The sequence below is a fragment of the Xiphophorus hellerii genome, chromosome 19 (genome assembly GCF_003331165.1).
Source record: "Xiphophorus hellerii strain 12219 chromosome 19, Xiphophorus_hellerii-4.1, whole genome shotgun sequence".
NCBI classification, from domain to species: Eukaryota; Metazoa; Chordata; class Actinopteri; order Cyprinodontiformes; family Poeciliidae; genus Xiphophorus; species Xiphophorus hellerii.
In genome coordinates this window covers 9,434,779-9,456,335 of record NC_045690.1, presented here as the reverse complement: position 1 = coordinate 9,456,335, position 21,557 = coordinate 9,434,779, and the positions used below count along the sequence as shown (strand labels likewise).

Below are 21,557 nucleotides of genomic sequence, written 5' to 3'. Positions count from 1 at the left end.
TTTTAATACACTGTTCCTGTGGTTTAAAGTCCTTTCATTGAGAAAGTGATGGAATAACCCAAGTTTTCTCCAGGTGTTTGGTGGCACAGTGCACCTTTGCACTCCCCATTCCCCAATTAATCAGGTGACTGATAGACGGCTTCACTTACAAGAAAGACAGTCAAATATTTGGAAAAAGAGAAAAATATAGACACTTGTAGTGTGGACAAAAATGTCATCCATCTTGCATCATTTCTTACTATTGTGACACTTGCAATCTAGCAATCTTATTAATTATGAAGCAAAAAAGAGACTGAAGTTAAGACATTTATAAGAACACATTGTTCTGCCTTTAGTCTATGGCTGACATAAACATGAAAACAAAATAAAAAAACCAACAAAACTAAAAACCTAATTAGAAATCAGACAATGGTCAGACAATTTTCAGCTTAATTGGTTCTGAATGATGAAAGGCAGAGTGGAAACTCAAAAATCCAACCTTGAATCATGCTCACTACAACACCCTTATGAGCATTTACTAAGTGAAGAAGGTTGATAAGATAAGGTAGCCATGTTAAATATTACAGGGGCACTGAAGTTCGACGTATGCAAGTTAAATTTTTGAAAATATAAGTTGATAATCAATATATATAACAATTTATTTTAAACCATTTATCTTTGTTTTACAATTTCAGCAAAACCCTTTATTACGGTTCTCTTTCATATGCAACACGACAACGCCTCTGCTCTCAAAATAAATAATTAATGACGACTCAGCAGGAAGACTAAAAAAAAAACTACTTTAATGCTGCTGCTTCTGAGTCCTAATTCTACAGTTCTTAAATAGGAATTGGACAAAATCGTCTTCTGTAGGTCAAAGTTTCACAAAAACAGGGGAAAAAAGAAACTAATCAATTTTGTATTTCTCAATAGAATAATATTGACCAACTCACCTGAGATTTCTTCTTCTTCCGGCTGAGGCTGCCCGTCCAGTCACTGAAGCGTCTGATCCGGTTTTTGATAGAGTCTTTCTTATTGAAAACAAAGTCATGCCTACGTTGCTGCCGCTGCTGCGCCGGCTCTTGGTACTGGTCCATATTTGAACTAATGGTATGGGCTTTGGGCCTGCGACAAGGCAAGGTGAACGATGAATACTGCCGTGGCTCTGCACATTCTTCCACCAAAGGCACATCCAGTACAGACGCAAGAGAAGCGCGATGCAGCCTTCGGCCTGACGGAGGCTGCTGTGACTGGGAGGACAACTCGCTGGCTGTAGGAAAAGTAGCAGCCATTGTGGAGTCCCTGTAGAGCTCTGAACTAGATGGAGGTGCAGGGTTTTCTGCAAAGGAGTCAAGCTGATGTATAGGGGAACGCTCTAATGTTCTGTTAGTACAGCATGGTTGGTCCTGATCACATAGTTCTGCACTGGGACCCCACGGGGAATCATACCAGGAGCCTTCAGAGCTCAGTGAGCTTCCCTTGCTAGTCCTAGCAGTGGAGGAGGTAGAAGCTGGTGGTGGTCCACCCCGGTGGGCCTCCTGTCTACTGCCACTGGAACCAGGCAAGCTCGGAGTGGAAGTAGCCTCCAAATTTGGAGAGAACTTGAGCAGCTGGACTGGGCCAGAGGCCTCATCCAAGAGCAAGGGGTTTCCTGAGGTGTTTGTGAACTCTACCCTGAGAGTGCCATCCTTCTTGATCACCACTCTTGGGCTGCTCTGTTCCTCCAGAACTTCCTGCTCATTGCCGTGTCTGTTCATAGAGTGCCCATTGAGCTCAGCCCCATATGGATTTTCTTCATAATCATCTGACAATTGCCGTCTTCGAATGCCGCATCCAGGTGAGCGATGCCAGTGATGTTCAGTGCTGCCCCTCGCTCCTTTGCAAACATAATCACAGCGTTGGGCAGAGTAAGAGTGTCTGCTTTTAGGAGGTGACAAACAACCACGACCAACACACTTTGCCTTGTACCCTGAGCCGAGTGGGGCGTTTTTCCACCACGTGTGTGGGGAAAGAACGTCATCTTTGGTTGAGCCGAGTTTCAGTGAATATGGCTTTTGTTTCCTTGGGAAGATGAAGCTTGTGCCTTTCGGACCATCAATGCTGTACTGGCTCTCTGAATTCCCCATCCTGCACTGGAAAAGTAAATGAACAAACCATAAAGGTCACCTTTACTAAATGCAAGGGAAATGCATACAAATCTATAATTGACATTTACACCTGCATCTCAGTCAATTAGAACATGACTGAGATTTTAGCAACTCCATTCAAAGAGCTAAACTTACATTTTTGTACTGTAGAATATATCATATAAAAGTGCTTTACAATCAATCGAAAAATAGCAGACTTCAGAGCTGACCAGTAGACAGTCATATGCCAAAAGATTATTACTGGAAAAAGTCTGCTGTTCAAAGTCTGAGGATTTCAAGAATAGTAATGGAAAGTTTAGTAGAAGGGAGGGAAATTAGCACAATTGGGAATGATAACAGTGGCCTTGAGAAGACGGTGAAGTAAAAACTATCCATGAGTTTGGGGAAGATTGACAAGGCAATGTGTGTATGCTTGAGAGCCACCAAACATAGATGCAAACAGAATATGGGCTACAACTACCACATTGCTTGTGTTCATTCAATCTTTGGCAAAACATATGTTTCCTGCCAAGGCAAAAGAAAAAAGGACTGGACTGTTCAGTGGTCCAAAGTTTATGCTTGTTGTGCAAATCATGTTTTTTTCCTTCAATTCAACTTTTCACTTCCATCAATTGATTTTGTTGAATTACTGGAATAAAAAAACTTTTTAGATTATGCTCTAACTTATTATGATGCACCCATAATCTAATCCTGCTTGAAAACGTAATGCTACACCTCACAGACAAGGACAGATAATCATTCAAAATGTAGTGACTGCTTCCACAGCAAAGCAGCTATGTGTCTAATATCTTCCATATGCTTTTAAACGAAGATAACAATAATTCTATCTCATCTGGTCATTAATGATTAGGTCTACACCTCTACTTTTTTAGAAACAGAAAACCCCTGTGAGATAAACAGGCTTTTGGGCTGTCATAGCTGTTATGTGTGACAGTACTCAGAACAATAGGAAATCTCTTCCACACTGTCCAAAGCATGTTTTCATTGGAGAGTCAGAGCCGTGACCAGACCAAGATTACATTAGAGAGCTGTACAACATGAATCGCAGGAAGACTGCTCTTACATAACAGGTGCAGATCAACCCCTACAGTCGACTTTAAGACTTTAATTTAGCTCACCAAGCAGATTAAGAACAAATAAGCTGGACGGGGAAGGAGCATAGACCATTACATGCATGCTGATTAAAAAAAAAGAAAGACAAAAAGCTGTTAAAACTCACCTCTTAGAAAGTCTTGTTTCACAATTTAGAGTTATCTGTGCCTCATTTTCCAAAGTTAACTCATTCCTTGGTTGTGTGGCTCATCTGGAACCTGGAACACAAACAGAAGAAGAGGAATTAGTCTTTCCGCTGCACTGTAATTTACTTTGTGTAATGAGCTCTGTGCTTCATAAAAGGTGTGCAACCTAAAGATCAAAACAAATCCTCTACTTTTTGTGTCTGTTCACACAGATAAATCAGTCCCGCAGCTGAATTTAAAAAGGGTAAGGCTGCTGGTATAAAACTTGGAAAATGCTTTGCAAAAACATATTCAGGCACTGCCTGAAAGACAAACACACAGTAATGTAGAAGTGTATGGGATTTCACCCAGGAATCTCAGGATAGACTTCCTACAGCATTACTGGTCTGAAAAAAAAATCACTCCTCGTTTAATCATCCATCCAAATCCAACATATGTTGCATTTTTCCACCTCCCCACATGTAAATGATGTCTCTTCTCATCAGGTCCGGGAAGGTTTATCAAAGCCGGCTACAGTTTAACCATTTGTTTATTTTTAAACCTTGGATTCCTCTCGCTAGCTTAGATTTTTTTTCTCTCCCCCCTCCCTCTCCTCAGTGCCAAATTTGTCTGAAAGCACGATCCAGGGCATAGGAAGCAATGCGGAGCGATATTTGTGGAGAAACTGAAGCGCCTTTTGGCATCTTGAGGAAGCATGAATGTTGTGTGTAATGTAACCTAACTGCACAGACTTAGCTCAAACACATAGTGGTAAGGCCACTGAGCTTTGCAACACATGAACAGCATGTGTAAGGTTGCAGGGTAAATATACTCCTGCCAAAAGTCCTAAACTCCTGGCTTAAGTGATCTGCACCACTGCGGTAGGAGTTTAACTGCTTCTGTACGAATAAACCTTGACTGTTTAGCAAGATTGAAATAGTACTGGCAGTGTAAAAGCACTGCTGTTGAAGAGTGCAGTTCATATGTGAATCCACAGCATTTTATATGCAAGGGGTCCTGAAGCTCAAGGACAAGCCAAGAAGAGCCACCAGGATTTTCTCCTTCTGCTTTGATAGAGAGCAGCACCTGATAGTCCAGTGGAAACTTGGCTGCAGACATTCAAGGCTCCTAATGAACTTGAACCATCATTCTGGGCTGATCGGAAGATTAGCTAAACACTGGTTTCATTCACTGAGTCAAAATCAGCAGAGACTGAATTCAAGTAGAACTGATCCCGAGAGGAAGACAAACTATAATTCTCGACTCACTTATTAAAGCAGTAAAACACCAATAATTTTCACCCTTGCTGGAGCCATATTACCAATGAATCCAAAGGCCAAACTATATATGGACTCACTTTGTATGGGAGGTCTTGATGTAAATATTTCAATTACCTTTGTTAATTCGGGGGAAGATGAGATACTTTCTAACTTGACCTCCCTTTTTTGTGCATACCACCATCTTGCAATAATCTAATTCAGGCAGAAGATCATATAATTACTACAAATATTGAAGAAGTCAAACCAAAAGGTTTTAAAATGCCTTTACACGAATAAATTGTAGCATACAATTCTGTTTGTTAAATGAAGACTGAGAAAACAGCTGCCGACGACACCAGGAGTCAACATAAAGCCAGTTGTCGAACTTGTCACAATCACTGCTTTCATTGAGGACCACTGCTGATGCTTTCTTGCAAAGGTTTATTCAGCCAAAGCAGGCCAGCGAGTATGAAAGGCTCAAAGCCATCCCAACACACAAACTCCAAGGACGCACACGTTCGCCGTCTGCTGCGAGTTGAACTGGCGCATTGTGTGACTTCACTGGGAAAACAAGACACGTCTTCCTTTTTAGCAGCAAACCACTGCGCCCAGCCTTGAACTCACCCTCCCTCTTTCCCTTCAGCCCTCTGTTCTCATCAAAAAGTCTTGCTAAGGACCATCTGCTCTGGGGCCAAGGGACCACTGCCACTTTTGTGCCCCTCGGCACACCCTATGACCTGGAATTCTTCTCACACCACCCTGGGTGACTCCTACGTAAGCCTTGTGTTTAGTCTAACAGTGCCTCCAGACAGGGATGCTGCAAAAGAATGGGGCACACCTTGGTGCGGCATAAACACAGAAGGTGCTTCAAGTGTTAAAGATGTAACTGACTTTTTCCTACATAAAGACCACCATGTATTTGTTAAACAGAAGCTTAGCTTCAAACTATTAACACAAACCCATATGAGAATGAGGAGTCTAATGTTGAATAGTCTTTGTTTTAGCTCCAAACTATTTATACACATCCCGTCTCAAGTTAGCATTCGTAACAGATTTCACTTGTCTAACATGGCAAATATAAATCTGGACAAACAAAGACCTCAAGTGGGGTTCCTTAAGGCTATGTTTTCAGATCCTTTTTATTTTATCTACCCAGATTACATATTACATCTTGCATTGTGTTTATTCACAAGTTTATGTGTCTACAACAATCCTTCCACTTTCTAAAGCTTTGTTTACTTAAATCGCTGTCTGGAAACTGTTGGTATTTTCGGATGTTGATTGGGGAAAAGTTCCATGTTTAGATGGCACTGCGTCACTGTTTGGACGAGAGACACCTTGAATTCACTGTAGTTGTCATGCCAGAGAACTACATGGTGCTATGATTTTATCGCCTCATCAAAATGTTTCTGAAAAGTTCCACTCTGAGATCCGGTTCCAAAGAGTACCTGTGTCAGAGACTCCAATCAATGGTCACTTGTAAGCAAGATGCTGGACCACAACAAAAATGTTACAGTTTCACTGGAAACCAGCTCAGAGTTTCCATAAATTAAATGGGTAGCAAACATTTGGCTAATTTAAATGAAACATTACTGTTCCCTCCAGATTTCCTGAGAACTTCCAAAACAATTTGTTCAGTAAAATCTCAATTTGAATTAGTCTTTTACCTTGTTTTACATTTGCAGTATCTTTATTTTGTATTTTAGACCTGATATTTCTCATACAAAACACAAGTCTGGATAGGATTGTCAGTACAATAGCTGAATACCATCAAATAATTAATTTCCAATGCCTCAAAGGCAAATGGGACTGGCTGAGATCTTACTTAGCAAATCAGAACTATGTTATTTATGGATTACAAATCAGATTAAATGTGGGTTTCTTAAGACAACATTTTTGGGTCACTTTTATTTAATCATAATATGAATCTGCTTTAATTTAGTATTTTATTGTTTCTTTCTTCTTGTGTACTCAGTTATTTGATTTAACTTTGCTTCTTTGTTTTCCTGTGAAGCCGTTTAAATTACCTTGCATATGAATGGTCCAGCCTGCACGTGGTTTTTGTCCAGAAAAGCATCATGATCCTGTTTGTTTTTCAACAAACTCCAGCTACATTTTAGGAATGTTACAAATCTTGTTTGACCTTTAAGTTGTTTCCTTAAAAAAAAAAAAGTATGAGGTTTTTTCCTAGCAGAAAAAAAGATCAGAAACAAGAAGTGCAAGTGACAAATTCTCAGTGAGGTTGAGTATTCCAGCACTGCAGAGTTATAGCTATGAGGTCATCTGCTCGTAGGGGCTGAATCGGGCTGCCTTCCTCCTGTCAAATCACAGCCCATGAGACTCTTATCACTTTTCTCAGGGGCTGCAAAAACAAAGCTCTTAAAGTTACAAAGTTTATAGTTGCTTTTGCAACTATAAACCTAGAAAAAAAGGAAAACAACCACAACAGGAAGTGAAGGAAAGCTGTGTAACTGGAGAAAAGAACATCCCATCTCCTGCTGTGTTTCTGTCATCTGAAGAAGACTTAAAGAATCACACAATAGTTTGCTTATGAGTAGAAATGTCTGTCTATGAATCACTCTGAAAGCTCATATTACTGTGTGGTGAATCCAGCAAAGCCACTAAACATCCATCAGAGTGCTTGTTAAGTGTTTTTCGGACTTTCTCATTATGCATTTCGAAGCTCCGTGGCTGGCTACCGACCAAGAGTGACATGGCAGCCCCCAGGCAGAGATTTATACACGTATGCTATGTTCGTTTCAGAGCGACCTGAAGAAAATTAAAGTTTCCAAACAGTTTAAACTATGCATCCATGCATCAAGATATAACTTTTCCTCAGATTATTGTGTTTGGGGCAACAGATGCCAAAAACCTTGTAATGCATCAACAAAAGTGATAAAGCCTGAGACTGTGAAAGGTCACTTTAGCATATCAGTGTTTACAAAGCAGCATCCTGAAGAATCCACAGGGAAGTAGGCCAGAAATGAAACTTATCTACCAGATTTAAATGGGGATTCACAAGCAAACACATAAAGGGACCCACACCTGTGCAGATGAACAATAGGAATCAACCTCCTCACCTTGGATCTCTACTAATCCACCAAACAGCAGAAACAAAGGGATAGAAAGATAAAACAGAATCCATAACATGGCTTACCTCCGTGGCAAAGGCTTTAATCTAGAAGCTCTTTGAAGAGCTCGCAAACTGGAAATCACACTGGTGCTCTCTTGACTTTCAAAGTGGATTCTGTCTACCAGTGCTCATAGTCTTAAAGCAGCACACACACACATATGCCATCTGACTCACACTCACCCAGACACACTGGACGACACGTGGAAACTCCCTCCCGACTTTGGAGGAGCAACGAATCACAGTCCTCTAAGGGTGGCCCTGGGTTACGCAGCGGCAGCAGGGAAAGCCAGAAAGCAAAGAGGAGGGAGAAGTGAAAAGTTCCTAACATAAGAGCTCACTCAGGACAAGACACCAAGAGGTTTTTTAGCACTCATCTATTAAGAGTGCAAGGCAAAAAAAAAAAAAATGTTACACTGGGTAACTGATTTCTTTTTCCATCATTCAGCTTTTCCGTTAGAAGGGAGGATGCAGGGTTTGTAGCAGCCAAAAAGGGTTGTTTTTTTTCCAAAGCAGTTTGAGGCGATTGGGCGAGACAAGCTGGCGTGTAATGGCTGCAGTACTGCCTGGGAGGGCGCAATGACTGGAGCTCTTGTCTGACCCTAAATACCACAATGACTTCAGGAGGAGGCCAGAGGAGAAGGAAAGAAAGAATGTGAGCATACAAGTGTCCTATGAGTAAGGGTAAGTGGGAGTAAAAAAAGACCATGGAGTGATTAGAGGTAATCAAGAGGGAGGGGGAGAAAAAAAAAGTCACCCAGGAGGAACTGAAGTCAATGACATATAATCTTTCAGATGATCAAAAGACTAAGCCAGTCTTTTGATCAGAGGACATAAAGAAATGTGGCAAAACTTTAATTTAGTTTAGTTTCTCCAAAGTGACAAAACATGTTGCAGCAGCAACTAACCATCAGCCCAACATACACAAAGACATGTTTAATTGTCTCTGGTTTGCATCAAGAAGGTCATCCCCACGACCTAATGGGACTACCACCATGACTTCTACCATATTTTTTTAAGTCAATGTTCCATGATTGACCTGTATTTAGCTACATCTACTGTATGTTCCCAACTCTTACAACCTACTAATGAACAGCATGCCCACAGCAGTCTGACCAGAGATCAATCACAAAACATAAAATATGGCAAAATATTTGCAGTAAAGATTAAAGTGTGAAGTTGTCAGTTTAGAAGCACAAATAGACATGTTTTCATTTTTCTGTACTTGCATTCCCACAGCATGATGCTCCCGCCACCTTGTACCAGCATGTGGATGTTGTTTTCAGGGGCATGTGTCCCGTAGGGGGTAAGTGGTAAACAGAAAACAAATGCATTCCACAACCTGTGGATTTTTTTTGCATAAAATTTTGAATCCCATGCTTCATCTTCCTTCCACTTCACAGCTCTGTGATACTTGGAGTTGGTTCATCACATAACATTCCACTAAAGCTGCACAGAAGGAAACAAAGTCAACGACATGCATTATCCCTTTCCAAACTAAGGCCAATCACAGAACATAAAGAAATGTGGAAAAACATTCCCTGGAATCACATTCTCCAATGTGTTGTGACTAAGACTTGTCTCAGTGGAGACTGACCCAAGACCGCCGTCAGCCTAAAAGCACATGCAGGCCTCCATTTGTCTTTGGTTCACATAACTGTGGTCAAACTGGACCATGCAGAAAGCCACACAAGAACACAAAACACAGTCGGAGCTAGAAAAGTCAGTTTAGAAAGCTTTCACGTGCCAGTGGTTTGTGTCTGAGTCACTCGAATCACCCTTACAAATGAGAGCCGCTGCCTGGTCTATTACTAAAGCACCAAATTGAGCTCTGCTCTAGAAAACCATTGTCTTGAATTGCAATTCAAAGTCTTATCCATGCCACGCTGCAGGAGCAGCTGTGGAACAGCCTTCAACTGGCCTGCTGTCGACAGAGACATCAACCTAAAGACCTAATATCAGCCGCGCTCACTAGGACTGAACAACATTGTTAGCAGCACAATAGTTCTCGTGGCCTAGTCTGGGATCTTCTCAAAGGTTTTTGTGCGCCTGTTGGAGCAGGCACCTTAGAAAGGGTTGGCCAACGCCACGCCTCAAGCAACTGAGAGACATGAAAACATTCAGACTCAGACGAAGAGAGAGGCTTGATAGGATGCATATTCATGAAGAGCAGGTGCTAGATCTAATTCCACCCGGCCAAATTGTCTGACCCCTAATTATTATCAATTAAGACCCCAATAAGCTCTAATCTCCTGAGCTGAATTAAATCCCAATATATTCAGGCTCCAGGCAACTTACTTACCCACAGCACACACACACACACACACACACACACAACTAAGGTAATTTTTATTCTTGTCTTACACTTCGAAATGAATGCAGCACATGAATCTGAAGGTCAAAGATTCAACATACAGATATTTTGAACTACTATTTATGAGCAAAGGAATACAAGAAAAAATGAAGGAAAGCATGTCAAACAATTTCACATGATGCGAATCAGGAGTAGCATTTTTATGTTTGCGGGTATTGACAAAGGATTCATTCAATAGCAGAATAATGCTTTGAAAAAAGGTAACTCTACCCTCATAATGAGGTTCAGGTGACTTCTGATGGCCTGATGTCACATAATTCAATGCTAAGAAGATTGAATCTTCATCACACACAGATGCTACGAAGATCCACAACAATTTAACAGAACATCACAGCAGGGAGTACTCTAAACAGAACTTTAGCAAAGCTTTTAATACATTTAATTTCACTACGCTTTGCATTTAGAAACATAGGTTGTAAAGCCAGAAAACAGTATCACTCAATAATCTAAAGGCCCTGGAATGTCATTTTTTGTTTTAAAATTATAACTTTTGGATAGACATGTGCCGAGGAAGCTGCCAATTTCCAACCAGATTGGTCTCAACACCAAGTTACGGCTGTTCGGCTGATCAGAAGCTAACCAGTCTTGTTAACAGAAACACTCTTCATATTTCTGATATTGCATGAAGAAGATTCAAAATAAAAACTATGAACAATATGTATTTAAAATGAAGCCAGAGGAAGGTATGCAAGAAGCTATTTAAAAAGGAACTGAATGGCTGCAAAAGAATGAGAGAGCAAGACTTTTTAGTCAATAACAGGAAGGCTGATAAGACATCATGGGTGATCTGTTTCATTACTGAGTTTTCAACATGTCATGGGAAAAATGGATTTTAAAATGTTGTCAAACTTTTACCTCAGACTTAAAATAATCAATAATTTCTATAGAGATAGAAATAATGCTTTGTGTTTCTACTAGCACTAGCCATGCCAAGCTAAATAAAATGTCAACTCCATATTATTTTTTAAATTTCAAAAGGGTAAAATCCTATCCTCCCCTCTGTTTCGCATATTAATAATTAAGAACCCCTCATGGGAGGAAGATCAGAGAGAAATATTTAAAATTCTGGTCTTAATAAGGAAATCAAAGTTGAGATTTGAAAGGTCGAAGCGTTATCAATACTGGAGACCAACCACAAATTCAGTGCATCTTTTTAGACCAAACCAAACAAATATTAATCTTTTTCATTCCAGCTGACTCTAAGCTTGTAGATGCATATAAATGCAGCCTGTTTAGGGACTGTGCAGCGCCTCATCTGATTTTAATAACTAGAGTAAAAGCATCCATCCCCTTAATGTGGTGTTGCAGACATCTTAACCTTTTGAGTAAATCATTTCTTTTATGCAAAACACATTCATCACGTTGCATTTAATCTCAGGCCGATCGCCTGTGATAATCTATCTCTGATGAAAAACTCATATTGAAGCAGCGCTTGCTCATGGGAGAGATCTGACAGATGGGGCACAGGAAGAGCATTGGGGCAGAATCGTGGGAGAGAGAAATATGACTCTTTAGTTGGCTCACTAATATTTCAACCGCTTCCTCATAAACAGCATGATGGAGCCACATTCGTAGCTGGGGGCCGTTTACAGTTTGATGCCATTGATTACTGTTGCTTGCTGGGGACTCCGATGGGCAGCAATTTGTGAACAAAATATCCCTCGGAAACAAATAAATGCATCTTAATTGCTTAATATTAGCGGCAATTAGTAGAGTGTCGCAATAAGAAGAATGGTTTGAAAAAAGATCAATGCGTCTGGAGAAGCATTTCAAATTAGCAGGATGGGAGATGTGGGGGGTGAGAGAAAGAGAGACAGACAGATGGAATTTACTTAAGCTGGGATGCTTTGAATCAGGGTGAAAGGTCAAAGCTTTTGTTTCACACTGGGCTCCACCCTAAAATCTATCCCTATCCGATCTTTGACAATTTAACTAGTGAGATGCATCATGTGAAGGATTCCAAGTATTTTTGGTTGGCTTTTCTAACATGATTAAAACGTTATAATCTCCTAATGTTACATCAACAGCAGTATGACATAAATTGTGAAATCTGCACATCTCTTCAAACAAGTCAGCCCATGATGGATAGAGTTCAGCTTTTACTTTTAGAAAAATGCTTCCTTGCATGCAGACTGTAAATGAACTGGGTGCAGGTTTTAGTGTAATAATTCAGAATGAGACATGAGGTATTAACCTCTTCTGAAGGCGTTGTTTACAAAAGACAATGACTCGAGATGTCCTCAAGGGGGTGTCACTGTCCATCTGCTGCTTCACGGCAAGCGCAAAGTGCCTTGCAACAGTTTTCATTCCACTAGATTAGTTTTTTGTTTATTTTTGCACTGGGTTATGTTATAACCACAAACATAAAATACATTTTAGTTGGATTTTATTTAATAGGTCAATACAGTGAAGCACAAGTGGAAGGTTGAGACAAATTAGTTAAACACGTGTGGTTTTATGAATAAACATCTAAAAAGTGTGACATGCATTGGTATTTAGTCACCCCATAATCAATAATATTTAGAACCAATTATAGCTGGATGTCCATGTTTCATTTGTCATTACTCATCTAGAAATTGAAATATTTCCTTATTCTTTGTAAAATTCTTATATTAGATAAAGCGTCTAAGAACAGCAATTTTTCATTACTGTACATGTAATTTTCTGTTGGATTTAGCTCTGGGCTGTCACTAGGCCATTCTAACATATAAATAAGGTTTAATTTAAACTATCCCACCTTAGCAATGGCTTTCTATTGAGGGCCGTTCAGTTTGAAAGTGAACTGCCAAACCAGATTTAAGTCTTTCACAGTGTCTAACAGGGTTTCTTCTAGGATTTTCTTGCATTTTACTCTGTCCATCTTTCTATCAACTCTGACCAGCTTCTCTGTCCTGGTGAAAGTATCTACACATCCCAATGCTGCCACTACCAAACTGGACTGCACTATAACAACAGGTTATAGTGCAGTCCAAGATGATGTGTTGCATTAGTTTTTCTCCAAACAGAGCACTTCATGTGTTCATTTTCAACTCACCAGGGCGCCACAAAATGTTTCTTTGTATCCTTTATGGCTTGAGGCAAATTAAATACAAATGCATGTTTTATTAAAAAAAAAAACACATTAGTTTTTAAGTGTGTGGTTGTAATGTGACAAAATGTAGGAAAGTTCTCTTTTCTTTTACTCATCTGACTCAGTAATGAGCAAAAGACCCAAAAGAGAGAAGGTGCAGTGTGAAACACCTAGTGAGCTGGATGACTGCATTTACAATTGTGCTCGTCATCAATTTCTTTAACAGTTTAATGTCATCTGATAGGTCAAGGAACAATAAAGGACTTAATCCACTTCCAAAGATGCAGCACTTCTCACGTCTCAAGATCTTTCCTGCAGCGCAAAATCCCTGAAAATCAACTCTGTAAATGTATGAGAGTCCCAGATTTCATCAGGGTTATACAGAAAATTCCTGGATGATGAGAGGACAAGTGATGAAATGAATGGCAAATGGTGCAAATATGTGCCCAGTCACAGGGTCAGATAAGAGACCTGAAGGTTAAGGGGGCGGAGGAATGCTCAAGGATGATGGGACAAAGCATGGCAGTTTGCTCGTTCAAAGGGAGAGGAGTGATTCTCAATTATCTCACACATGATAAGAGGCAGAAGAAAAGGAGTGTCTTTGAGGCCAAGAAATAAGGAGAAAGTATAACAGATACCCTTCAGGAAGGGCAGTCCTAATCTATGTCGTCATAAATAAGGCAGAAACTTTACCAAACTAACTTTTTTTGCTGAGTTAAAGCATGACTTTACATTGTGCTCGTTGGAGCATGCAACATCTGCATTAAACCCATTAACATGCTCTATTGTTCCTACTGGAATTGACTGCTGCTGTCCTTCGTGCTATGCAGGATAATCGGTCTCACGCTACGAGGTGTGAGTGATTAATGGTCTCCACCCACATCTCACTCACTCATTATCGTAGCAACATTTGCCATAGTGTACTGTGACATTCTTGTGAGATACGCCGATCACTCCCTGAGGTGATCCATCAGAGATCATTGACCACTGCAAAACAAAAAGAAATCAAACAGTCTGCTGCTGAACGTCACACAGCGGCAGCAGAGCTTCTACGTCGATTTGGGAACAGGTACTAATCTGTCAGAAACATTGATCATCGGATGTGTTTGGAAAGAGAAATGCATTGAGGGGAAGAGGTCGATATAAAAGATGCAAAAGTTACAAAGTGAAGCACTAAAAGTGTCCCAAAGGTGACCTGGGATGGTAGAAGCTCAGTCTGCCCTGATACTGGTTAAGTACAGCTCTATCTGGGGTAGCGGGGCAAACAACCAAACTCTGGCTCCTTCTCAGCAGACATACAAACGTACCTGCAAAGCTGGTACATTCAGCAGCAGGGTAGGGCCCAACAGTCTCCATCCATATGCTCTGTGAGTGTATGTCTGCGTAGGGGGAGAGGGGGGCGCGCCAAGCTCCATCCATCACTGCCGCAGGCATGCATTAATCCCTCTCTGCATTCTTGAGGAGCACTGACGCCAAATGGGAGTTTGCTCCTGCAGCCTCCCCTTCACAGGGTGCCCACTCTACCCAGTCCAAGGAAAGACCCTCTTCCCCCCAAATATGTTGGCAGAGCCAGAGCTGATGAATTACCAGCATGTGATTCAGACTCAGAGAGCAAACGTCCTCTCCCTAAGTCAAGCTGAGCCATATGTTCATGCTAAACTAGCTGTAAAACTGGCAGTCGTTCAACTTTTATGGCCTATTAAAGGCCAAATTGTAGATCACAGTCAGGCCAAACATGGCATGCATCACTCAGGTCACTCTGATCGACTTACAACACAAGCAGTAGACCTTGGTATGATTAATAGACGGGAAATGAAAATATATCCAACAAGCAGGTTAATGTCACTCACCGCAGTTTATTCATCACACGTCTGCTTAAGCTTATAACCATGACAACCTGACAGGAAGACGCCATGATGGTGCTTTAAGTGCATTAGTGGTGCTTAGACCAGCCTGGGCCCGTCTGGTTGGTTTGTGGTCAAGGTTAGCAAAGAACAAAAGGAGCTACTATTAGCTTTTCTTCCTCCATATTTAACAAGTCAGACCCAGTTAAGTGTTCTGGATTGATGTTTCCTGGTGAGTACACATTCAGGAGTGCATGTGTGAGGCATTTTCGCTAAATCAACCCTCTCTTTATGTGCTAATCTTGGCTTAGCGTGCAATCCATAATCTGTTTTGCCTTTTCAAACTCAGACATTCAGAAAGAAAAGCCTGAAATAAGTGAATGTTGAAAGTTAACATCCAAAGTAGAACTTCTATGGTGAATGAAGCCGCCTGAAAACCATCTAATGCTAAGTTTTGTTCTTAGATTGTGGGCTCAAATTAAAGCAAAGTGAAAAACAAGACTTTCAGGTGATTAGTATTTTGCCCACTCCCATTAATATTTCTGTACAGTCAAATGTTAAATGTTCTTTAACATTGCATAGTTTTCAATCAATCAATAAAATTTTATTTGTATAGCACATTTCAGCAGCAAGGCATTTCAAAGTGCTTTACATCATATCAAACACAGAAACATATATGTTCTTTCTTTGGATGTATAGCATATAGCACAACTTTATAATCAAAGTCTGAGTTGTCAAACCTGACAGGTAAAGACAAACTCACAGTGTAAAGGAAAGTCTAAAATTCTGTTTACGTTATAGTTGAATAGTTATATTCAACACCTTCTCAGCATCACAATATTGTGAACTTGAACAAAAACCTTCTTACTTCTTCCTATGCCTTTTCAGACACATTAAGTGGGACTTTTGGGTTATGTATATTGTTGTGTGTATGTACGTATGTATGGATAGATGTGTTCATACTGGGTATATACTTATCTTATGGAGTTATTCTTGTGTGCATTCTGTTTTTATGTGTGTTCAGTCATGTGGGGGTGCATATGAGTATGTGTGTTTACATGTATGGATTCATCCTAGTGTTGGTGTGTATTTGCTCGACACAGTGATGGGGACATGTCTGGAATGAATCAATAACAATCAAAGATCAGATCACCTCAAACCTAGTGAATACACCTTCCTTAACACCACCCTCTTCAGGGTGATGATTGCAACTAAGAAGAAGACTCAAAATTAGCCAGTTTCTATATTAGTGATTGCCTTTCAGTTGATGTACACTAGAATGAGATTTTCACCCAATAGCAGGAAGGCTATAATCAGTACAATAAAAGTGCTCTGATTCTTTTGCGCTTTCAACCTCTTTCTATCATCAAGCTGGATTTTGACACTCTTTCTATAATCTCAGAGTAAAGAAATGAGCAGGGCAATCTGAAGTACAGGCAAAGGGGTCCACGTCTGGCCCTTGGAATAACTGTTTGCAGAATTACCAGCTCGAAATCAAGAATGACACAGATTTGGACAGCCAGCACAGGCAGTAGGTGGACGTGGACAAATTAAAAAATATAAATAAGCTGAGTATGTTTATTAATAGATCACATTTTATGATACATTTTAATTTTATAGTAACTTAGTACTTGTTAGTAACTGCTACTTAGTAGCAAACTTGAGCATTCTGTCAAGCTTTGGTGATTTGGCCCATGTGGAAAAAGCCTGAAAATTACTGCTTCAGGGTACCCACATAGAAACCGCTGTTTTACCAGCTATGCTAACTGCACTAATAACCAACAGATGCTAAAGACAACTTAAATTAACTCCATGCCCATTTTGTCTTTGCATAAACAGTGAGACTCTGTCTTTCAGTGTCCGCTTTCTCATACACCGTGACATCACCTTTGCTTGTAATGGCTGCACACAGCAGAAATGGATAAGAAAAAAAAAATCAACACAGAGAAAATAGAATAAACAATAATCAGTATAAGTTGGTCAGGCTTTTTAAAATGTGTAAATCAAAAATGCACAGAAAGATTCTGACTGGTGCATTCCTAACAAGAACATCTAAACCTAAATACCAGAGACAAACATGAGCTCGGCTGCATGTTTTATTTGTATAGCACCGATACTGGGTGAGACAAACGTCTTGGATCCAGGAACACACAAACAAGGCCAAGTTCTCACACAGATTAACCCAAAGGTGTGGATGCTTATTGGCTCTAGATTAAAGAAGATCAGTCATTTTAATTTTACTATAGTTTGTCCACTTAGCAGCCAGTGTGTATAAATTTGCTTGGAGCTCCTGTGTCTGGTTTGTTTGGTTTGACTCTGGGGAGTGGAGATATTGTATATAAATGCCACATGAGCCAACAGTTCAAAACTAGTTCAAAACCTACAGCCAGTGATTATCTTATTATAGAGACAAACCTTCATAATTAATTTAGCCTCATTTTAAAGTTTGTGTACAACCTTCTTTCTGTTACCAAAACTGGGCAAGAGGTCTACTGGCAAGAAGCTGAGAGTGCACAAAAAGACTCCAGTTTGCTTAGAAATAAAAAAAAAAATTATAATTTAATAAAAACAAATCTTGCATCTTTAGTACAGTGGTACACTTAAGTTCAGAGAATCAAACTGAATAACACTATGTTTGCTCCAGATCTGAATTATCACAAGAAATTAGTTGGCAGTCGTTACTGACCTATAATCCTCCACAGGTGCTAAACAAAGCAGTCAAGCCTTCACTTTGTATTCCTCAGATAAAGTTAAACACACGCAAACACAAAACAAAGACTGACCTGTGCAACCAGTTTTAGCATTCACGAGGATGATGACCCACGTGAGCGCATTTGATTGCCGCAGAGAAGTCACAGGCAAATCTCTGGAAAACAAACTCCTTTGTGCGACGCTACACAGCCTTTTGATTGAGGAATGTGCTTTTATGAAAGGGCTGATAAAACAGGAACAAGCCACTGCTGGCACCAGATGCCATCTCGTCTGAGGGCACGGCGAAACATGGCAGAGCACGAGCAGATGTGCCACATGTGCACCTCTTTTACCGGCATGATTAAATTAAGGCCACTGCCAAACTCATTATTATCCCATCCACACAGGAAGGCTCAAGAATGTCAATGAGGATCATGCTCATAATGCAGTTGTCACGCACAGCGCATAGGAAACAACTTTTCACACAATTACAGAATAAATCAGCAACATGTTCTAGCTGACAGGCTTTCTTTTGTGGTTTTGAAAAATGATAGGCCAGTCTTGAATTTTTATTCATTAGAAAGAAATTCCTCGACTAATTGAGTTACTGCTTACAGGCAGATGTGACAGGAAGGCAGGGTCCCACAGGACAACTTTGGGGGAAGAGGGGACAGGCAGATGCTTAGACCAGCAGAGGTCTCATAAGGCCAAGCTGTTCCATTACGAGAGGACAAGGGTGGCATTTATTCACAGGCCTCTCCTCCTGAGCCGGGATGGCCTTAGAGGGAACAGAGGGGGACACTTAACCCCTGAGGTAAAAGTCAATCACAAACCCCTTACTGTCTCTCTCATTACTACTGTTATACAGTAACTGGTTCAGAAAAGCTTCTCAACAAAAGACAAAAAAGCATGAACTGTAGATGAAAATTCATAAACAATCTGAATTCCAAGTGATCCAGAGAATTTACATTCACAAGACTAACCCAATTTTAAAGACAGTAATGTCCACAAAGGCACACAATTTGATCTGACTTGTCAGCCTGCAAAGTTCTTTTGTGTCAGATTAAATCAAAAAGGCTGCACACAGTCTTCCTCAAAAAAATGCTCAAAAAAGACTGTTTTATTGAGCCTTTTTATTGAATTTTAAAGCACTTACCAAGTGGATTGTTTTGCTTCCAAAAAATTTGCTTTTAATGGAAATATGTTGATTGAATGGGTTCCCACATATTGGCCACACAAAAAGGATGTCGGTAGTATATTTGCTACATAGATCATCAATGACAGAAATGTTGGTTAGCTTGTGGGAGTAAACAAGTTGGGCGGATGAGTTTCTCCTCACCCACAAAAACCAAAATCCTCCAACAGGAAGCATTTAGTTCGAGCAGACAGTCAACAGCCAGACCTGCTGGGCAACCATCAGTGGTGCTTATGAGCATAAAGTTAAACAGATGAGTAGCTTGAAAAAGCAAGCAGACTGGGGGTTAACTGGGGGTTGTGATAGGGTTGCTTGGAGAGTATACACTTGTGGGAATCAGATTAACTTTGCTGGTCAGAACTGGAACAAATATGTCTATCTGAACACTGCCAGATTTTTAGCGTTCTGAAGTACCGTTCTTGTCACAAGTGGTCAGTACATGCTATGATAAATTACAGGCAGACTGTTGAGCTTCTCATATGGATAAATCTTCATACAACTATTTGAGTTTTGAGTTTTGAGTTTAAGATAAAGCTTGAGACTTTGTGGTGACGATTTTGTCTTGGGTGAAAAATTATGCAGTGATGCCCCAATTTTTCATTTCAGATGAAACATCATTGGTCTTCTGTAACTTTCAGCTGCTTCCTTGGCTGCATTTTGTTGCTTTTATGGGCTATCTTAAATTTCTGAATAAATCTATGATGTGCTACAATCCTACAATCCAAGCAATACAATTTAAAGGGAAGATCTGTATAAAACTGTGATATACATATACATATAAATATATGTACAGTATATGCCTTTTATAAATACATTGGCCTAGAACTCCCATGGCTAAACTAAGCTTACTGCACAGCTTGTCAAGAGGCCAGGACATTAAGCAGGATGATATGGATGACGCTTGGAAAGAGTGAGTACAGTCTTCCAGCTTGTTAAAATACTTGCCTTTGGCACACTATGATAGCATAATTGGCAAAAGCAGCAGGCATGTCTGGGACCAAACATGAACATGTAGAGAATCCAATGCATTAAACACATCGTTTTAGGGAAGCTTCCCACAAAATAATGGCCTATTGTGTGTTGGGGTACATTTAAAAGCCAGCTCAATGTGTAAGGCAAGACTGGAATGCGTTCAAGTTTTAAATTCTGAACATATTAATCACATAGAGAAAAGAAAATGAGCCCAATAACACAACATGACAGAATAAGTTAGGCTTCCTCCTCCAAACAATCATTGCACGAGTCATGGAAAACCCAGTTCCCGGTGGTTCACAACTGTTGTTACTAGCTTAAGGACTTTGAAGCTAGCTTGAACCCATGTATGTACAGTAAATTATTTCTTTAAAATAAGCAACCACATGTTTCCATTGAAAAAAAAAAGATAGCTCATTTGTACACACAAGAGAAAATGATTTTCAAAAAATGAAAAATTATATCCACTTGGACTCAGGAACAAGCAATCTCCAATAAAAACCAACATGTCAAAAAGCAAACACAAAGCACCCGAGCACAGATAAGTGAAATTAAGCTTTCTAGTTCCAGTTTGTATTGACAGTGAAGATTAATTGCTGTAACGCAGATGCCAAAGCGTATCCGCTTCAAGTCAGTGGGTTGACTGACACAACATCCCTCACCTATTAGTCAGCAGTCAGGGCGCGCTCCCCGGTTCACCAACCTTAAGAGACTGAGAATAAATGATTTCACCCTCCAAGGGGGAAATAATTTAGACTGAATGACATCACTGCGGTACATCAGATTCTGTCAGAGCCAAGGTGAATATCAAGGACTATACAGCTTATGAGGAGCTGTTATTTTGTCTATTATATGCTAGAACAATTTCTCAAAGCAGGTGAGCTGGCCATCAAAACCAGCATGTATTTAGAAGATTATACAGCCAAAGCAGATATCTTCTCATTCAACTAAAAAGAATAAAAACCTAAAAAAGACCGTCCATATCCAGGGAGCTCCTTTTAGAAAAGCCAACAATGGTCAACTTGAGTGTTTTAAAGCAGTGGTCCCCAAACTTTTTAGAACTGTGGACCGGTTAAGACTTCGCAAAGTTAAGGGGGGGGGGGGGGGGGGGGGGGGGGGGGGGGGGGGGGGGGGCGCGTCGGGAGGACCGGGGGTGTGCGTATGGAGGAGACCGAAACCGATGTTGTTTGTGGGCTCAATGTTGCTGCGCAAGACGTAACCGACAGAATCCGGTTATAGGATTTTCAAAATAAAAGATCCTCCAGACTCAATACATAACATGGAAATATATATATTTTTTTACCCCTCCAGGGGGTCTTTTTGTGGGCTCTAGTGTCCCTTATATGATAGTAGGCTGACAGGAAACGGGGAAGGAGAGGGGGGAAGACATGCGGCAAATGTCGTCGGGTCCGGGAGTCAAACCCGCGACGGCCGCGTCGAGGACTCAAGGCCTCCAAATACGGGTTGCGCTAACCGCTACGCCACCACGGCACGCCCAACACGGAAATATTTAATTATTTCTTGCGCGGCCTGATACCAATTGGTCCACGGACCGGTACCGGTCCGTGGCCCGGGGGTTGGGGACCACTGCTTTAAAGCACCAGAAGGTTGAAGTGAATCATATGAGATGCATCATACAAGGTACTGCCACAGGTGTCATGTCTTATGGGACACAGTAA

The 21,557-nt window shown here is 40.6% G+C and overlaps 1 protein-coding gene across 3 annotated transcripts in view; it reads right to left on the bottom strand.

Annotated features, from left to right (window-relative positions):
- Window positions 1-21,557, bottom strand: part of tiam2a (TIAM Rac1 associated GEF 2a) — a 101,599-nt gene that overhangs the window by 47,736 nt on the left and 32,306 nt on the right. For 2 of the 3 annotated variants that reach the window (XM_032547212.1, XM_032547210.1), the window contains exons 2-3: window positions 3,346-3,436; window positions 933-2,111 (exon numbers count right to left, since the gene is read on the bottom strand). In XM_032547212.1, the coding sequence (XP_032403103.1) occupies window positions 933-2,105 (1,173 nt within the window). In that variant the 5' untranslated portion in view covers window positions 2,106-2,111; window positions 3,346-3,436. Of the gene's footprint in view, window positions 1-932; window positions 2,112-3,345; window positions 3,437-7,759; window positions 7,888-21,557 lie in introns of those variants that run through there. The other variant, XM_032547211.1, reaches the window with a different exon arrangement.